Source organism: Sinocyclocheilus rhinocerous, unplaced genomic scaffold, assembly GCF_001515625.1.
Source record: "Sinocyclocheilus rhinocerous isolate Xijiao unplaced genomic scaffold, SAMN03320098_v1.1 scaffold769, whole genome shotgun sequence".
NCBI lineage: Eukaryota > Metazoa > Chordata > Actinopteri > Cypriniformes > Cyprinidae > Sinocyclocheilus > Sinocyclocheilus rhinocerous.
The window spans coordinates 1,061,284-1,067,494 of NW_015636562.1; the positions used below are offsets into that span (position 1 = coordinate 1,061,284).

A 6,211-nucleotide genomic window follows, 5' to 3' on the forward strand; every position below is an offset into this window, starting at 1 on the left:
TTTTGAGCCAAGATTAGTCTGAGCTAATGACTTTTGAAAGTTCCTATCCACACCCACCTTTTGGGTGGGATGGCCAATCAGAGGCATGAATTTTGAGTGGGAGAAACTTTCTTTGTCTCTGTTTATCCATTTGCATGTTTATTGCTGGTCTGGAGGATTTTTTGCAGTTTTACCCAAAATATGGTACAAATAGTATGATGCATTTCACGATCACATAGTGTACATCATTGTTTGAGGAATAAAGAGCAGATCATTTTGATACCAAGAACGAAACATCTAGAAAGCAAAGATACACTCATATACCTGAATATAAGCATTGAGAGTCTAACTAATACAAATAAAGAGTTGTAACTAGGCTAATATAATAGGGAAACATACAAACAACACATGCATATACCAGATACAATTGTAACTGATTAATTATAGTCTAAATAAAGAAAATGTCTTTATGTGTGTGTGTTATGTGTATTGTGAGCATGGGGGTAGTTCGCTGGCCATCAGACATCTGGTGCCAGGTACTGTGGATGACTGTCTCTTAGGACATTGGAATGTGTTTGAAGTCGATGGGGAGACCAGAGTTGATCTGGTTAGCCTCTAATTGATAATGGGGGGAAAACCATTGGCAAATTAGCACCCATATTACGGTAGAATCTGGGGCCAGGACTGTAATTTATATGCAAATGTCAAAAGGCTAAAAGGGTCTCTAAGACATAAAGCCCCCATGACCCTCAATGATCCTAAGCAGATGCTACAAAAGCACAATATGTAAGTTTTCGCCGCTAGAGGGCGTGTATTCAAGACAAACAAAGAAACAAAGGCGTAGTTTGATGACACCGTGACTGAGTGTGGAATCATGGGAGTTGTCATCTTCATTCCCATAGCCGATGCAATCCGACGGGACTCGGGCAGAAATCATGTTTATGGATGAGCTAATGTATTAAAGATTTATTAACATCATAGTATGAAGCAGGGTGAGGCTGAAAGCCGTCGAAGCGAAACGAAGCCACTGATGCAATTGCTAATGAGAGATGAGCGTGACACACGGCTCGAAAGCAGCGGAGCTTTTATTATGCCACAGTTGACCGCTTCCGCTCCTTCCGGTCGTGCGTATGTGGGGTAAAGCAGCGATGTTTTATCATACTAGATACATTTGAAAATTATGTTATAATGCTACTCTGTGCGGTTGTCACCTGTCTAATAAAACGCATACAGTGGTGTATAAAGTACCTGAAAGCCATACTCAAGTAAAAGTACAGATATCTCATCAGAAAATGACTTTGGTAGAAGTTGAAGTCACCGTTTAGAATATTACTTGAGTAAAAGTCTTAAAGTGTGTGATATTTATTGTACTTAAGTACGAAAAGTATTTTTTTAAATCTTAAACGTAGTTAAGTATTGAAAGTAAAAGTACAAGTAAATGCAAAATGGAAAAGAAGCAAATAAATATAAAAAATGTTCATACACAGCTTGAGTAGCAAGATTGTGTTCAGTTTTAACTCTTTCTTCCATTTTGTATTTTTGGGTAAGAATAAGAAGCACTTCATCCGGTACTTGAGTCTTTCATTCCAACACAAGAAAACATTTCTGGAACCTACATCTGAAGTGGCATTTAGATGTATTTACACGGTTTAATGTATCTCAGAGGGGACATGGATGCATTTAACCTGCAGTTACAGATGCATAAATAGGCCTAATGTTTTGTTTTTAACATAAAACATTGGAATACTGATATTTGAAATCATTTAAAACATGAAAAAAATAGGCCTAGTCGAAATGTGAAATTAAAACCGCCAGTAGGTGACAGCAAGTGACTGTTAATGAGTGAGTCATTGAGATTCAACCGATTCATTCAAACGACTGATTCATTCAAAAACAAAGCATTTGACTGTGTTAATGAGTGAATCACTGAATCATTTATTCAACCGATTAGTTCAAAAAGCTGATTCATTCAATAAGTAAACACAGTATATAGATTAAGTTAACTATATTAAATTATATATATATAAAAAGCATACAGAAGCATTTTTGCCGTCTACAACTTAGAATGCCTGGAATTTTGAGTTTTAATAGACTAATAAATCAACGTGCGTGCACTCTGTGTGTGATTTGGTGATTACCTAGTAACCTAGACGTTACTTGATAATGTCAGATCGCACATCATTACAACAACACTTACCATATTATCGCAGACGATGCTGTGTATCGCACACCCCAGACTCGACTTACATGGAAAAAATGAACCATCCATGGTTGTGCGCGCACTTGTTTGGTTTGCACATGAGAAAAGGTGTTTTTAGGAGTCTTAACTTGCAAACGCCAGACCACTGGTTCGTCAAACCTACTTTCCTGCAGTCCGTGTTCTTCTGACTATTTTGTAGTAAGTAATGAATATGGCAGGCGACGCAATGGACTAAAATAAAAATTTCTCTGGATTTAAACATTCTTCGAAACATTTGGTATAATGTAAGTACACAAGTCAACAAAATATATAACACTGTTCTAATGATTTCTGGATATTTTAATAAAACAATCTTACATATTGTGCCTTTAATTGTGGAGCTTAAAAAGTTTCTCCTTTGGCATCAGAATGTCAAATTTGAAAGGGTGTTGAAGTAACTTTTGCAAAGCTTTAAAAATACATCTAAATTGCCAACAAATTGTCAGTAAAAAGAAGCTGATAATGTAGCACTTTTATCCACAAAAATAATCTATTCTCAATTGTAACTTAATGGCATCATTTCTTTCTAAACTTCTCTGTATTAAGCACTGTTATTAGGGTTGATTCTAAACCATTTTCACAGCAGACGACAAAGTGCACAATCAAAGACTTCAATAAAAAGTCATCTAGCATAATAAATGTATGGATTTTTTTTTTTTTTAGCACAGGAAAAACTGTTCTATGGAAGACTACAGTGCGTAATTGGAGCTTTCATCATTGTTTTGTCACAAACTTCATATCTGAAAATGAACACTTTTCCACATTAAAGTCACAAGAGGGTGGCTCTTATTTTATGCCTCTGGTCATGTTATACAGAGCAATCCAAAAGTCAGAGACAACACTTAAAGTCTGACATTTCTTTGATTTAAACCTGGAAATGAACAGAAAGCTTTTGGGTCAACATGAACAAAAGCTGTCTTTACATTTTTAAAGGTGGAAAACAAGCTGCATCTGACATGGCATTTATGTTTATTTAATACTATAAATATATAATACATAAATAAATATATAATATATAATACATATATATATATATATAATATTTTTTATTGAATGCTCATTTTTCACATTGCATTTTAATCATAACAGTGATAATAGGTTTAGTTTTGGTGAATAGGTTATATATCTATTCAGGAATGGTGACTGGCTCCTTGTCTGATTAATAGCCTTCATGCAAGTCCCTAGAAACTTGTATTTCTCAGCAACAAAGGGCAGAGACAGATATATAGACATGTGGGTGTTGAGAGACCAAGAATACTTGCATAATAAAGACCAGCCGAAGAACTCGGAGTGCCCCCTCAATCTGCCAGTGCCTCCACACTGAACTCTATTGATGTTTCTATTCTGAAACTCCTGCCAGCCTCTATCCGTTAGTACATCATTGTGTCAGAACACACACACACAAATGCACATCTCTATATTATATATCTCTATATACTATATATATTTATTGCACAGTTTTTTTTCTTGGTTTTGCTTGGTTAGCAGCATCATGTTGTCAAATATTTTTATAATGACCAATTTTATAATGACTGTGTACTTATTTCTATGTATGTATTTTTTCAGCATGACGTTGTCTTCTTTTGGCTGAGCTTATTTAGTCATTCCTGACAGTCTGTTTTTGTTTTGAACAGGTATCATCTCTGTGAACAGCCGTCGGACTCCATTCACAGCCAGTGGAGAGAATGAGATTCTAGACCTGGAGGGTGACCTATATCTCGGCGGTCTGCCAGACAACCGTGTTGGCCTGGTTCTTCCCACTGACCTGTGGACCGCTATGCTGAACTATGGCTATGTGGGGTGCATCCGTGATCTCTTCATAGACGGACGCAGTAAAGACATTCGCCAGATCGCAGAGGCACAGAACGGAGTCGGAATCAAGCCGTCCTGCAGCAAAGTAACAGGCAAACAATGTGACAGCAACCCCTGCAAAAACAACGGCATCTGTAAAGAGGGCTGGAATCGCTTCATCTGTGACTGCACCGGGACCGGATACTGGGATCGAACCTGTGAGAGAGGTGAGTGAAGCCATTAGCTATGTTTCCATCACCATGTTTGTATGCACATTTTGAAGTAACGCATCAGAAACGAGGGATGAAAACACCAAATTCTGAATAAACATCCTTTAATTTGCAAAAGAGTTTTTATGCTTGCTTGAGGTGGATTTTGACTTGTGGGAAAAAGGGTTAATGCGAATAATGGGAGAAGGAAATGCATTTGTTAAGTTAACTAAGTTAAATTCGCAACTTTGGATGGAAACCCGACTATTGTTTGTCTTGCGTAGCCTGATTTTCTGTCTGTTTTTTGTCTGTGAATGGACCATGATTTAATATAAGGTAACTTAATAATAAAATATCTGATCTTACACAATATGTTTCCACTGCAAACGCCATCTTCTGGCAAGATGCAGGAATTCATTCAACACAATCTTCACAGTGCATTATAGGTATTCTATACCCATGTGCACTGTTTGTACAGTCATTATTGCGGCGCATGATGGGCCTGAATGAATAATGTCCACTATGGTTTCAGACACCACAAAAATGTCTGTCCCACTGAAATAATACACCATGTAAGAGCATTGGGTGCAATTTCAGACAAAGACTCTGATTAATGACTTAACTGTTGGTGGTTATGTTTGAATTTATGGAAACATTCTTTATATGATATTTATTTACTTCTTTATATCATAAAAACTGCTCTGTATGCAGTGACCCAAAAACTTTTTTTTTTTAATGCAGGCAACAAAAATCTAGCGTAGCGTTAGTTCTGGCAGGTCACTTTAGTCAAGCTCGCATCAGCTGACTCTCAGCTGATCCCCATCAACCTATGGGAATACGACACCTATCTAAGCATTCATATATAAGGTCCCTCAGTATTATCAGCAGTTTTCCCATTGCTCAATAGCTAATTATCCTCCTCCATCCCCAACTTCTCCTCTGTCAGTCAGGATTCAGCCTTCTTATTCTCCTTTGAATCAGACTAATTCAAAAATGTGTACATAACATTATTGAATGTCTTAATGTATTGTTGCAAAATATACAACTGTGTATTTATTTGAAAATAAATAGCACAAGAACACTTTTCAAGCAATATGTCTTGCTTGTTACCATGTTACGGACAAACTGTATGTCAAGTCAGGTCACATATGTTTATATAGGGCTTCATACAATGCAGATTATTTCAAAGCTGCTTCACGTTAATAAAACAGAGAAATAACAATGTTAATGTGGTAAAATTAATCAATTATGATGCCACTACAAATTCTGATTAAGTACTACACTTTAAGTAACACATGTATTTAATGTATTTAACACTAATAACAAGTGTTATTTGTTATTTCTTTGTCGGGTTAACCTCAAATTTGAATATATATTTGAATTGAATTAAACAAACAAACAAAACATATTGTACCCAACATAGTTGATGGTCAATTTATATACGTCTTCACAATAGGTTTTGTTCATCAAATTTTGAAAAATAATAAAATAAATAATAAATAACAAAAAAATACTAAAATAAAAAAGTTATTTTACAATAACGTGTTTAAAATGTAAAATTTAATTTAAAAATAAAATAAAACTAATTGTATTTTATTTTTAAAATATATTTTCTCGGTTACGTATGTAACCCTCGTTCCCTGAAGGAGGGAATGGAGACTTCACGTCACGACCGACGAATTGGGATCTCGCTTCGAGAGACCAATCTACTTCGAGTGTAACTAAACGAGCCAATGCACATTGGCATGCAATTATTGCATCCAGCTGCCACTGATCACAGCGTGAGCATAAAAAGGCAGCCGGTGCAATGCATACAGAGCAAAGCTAGGCTGGGTTCAGCGCAGGTTCACCACCTGATCCCGGAAGGGAGTAGTGGGAACCTTGGGCACATAGCCGGGCCGGGGCCTCAGGATTACCTGGGAGTCAGCCGGCCCAAACTCTAGGCACGAATCGTCGACCGAAAATGCATGCAGGTCCCCTACCCTCTTGATGG

General features: G+C 36.7%; 1 protein-coding gene across 9 annotated transcripts in view; it reads left to right on the forward strand.

Moving 5' to 3' along the window:
* The window catches only part of nrxn3b (neurexin 3b), a 313,614-nt gene that overhangs the window by 116,979 nt on the left and 190,424 nt on the right, over window positions 1–6,211 (forward strand). For all 9 annotated transcript variants that reach the window (XM_016562578.1, XM_016562579.1, XM_016562584.1 and 6 more), the window contains one exon: window positions 3,853–4,236. In XM_016562578.1, coding sequence (XP_016418064.1) covers window positions 3,853–4,236 — 384 coding nt within the window. The remainder of the gene's footprint in view (window positions 1–3,852; window positions 4,237–6,211) is intronic.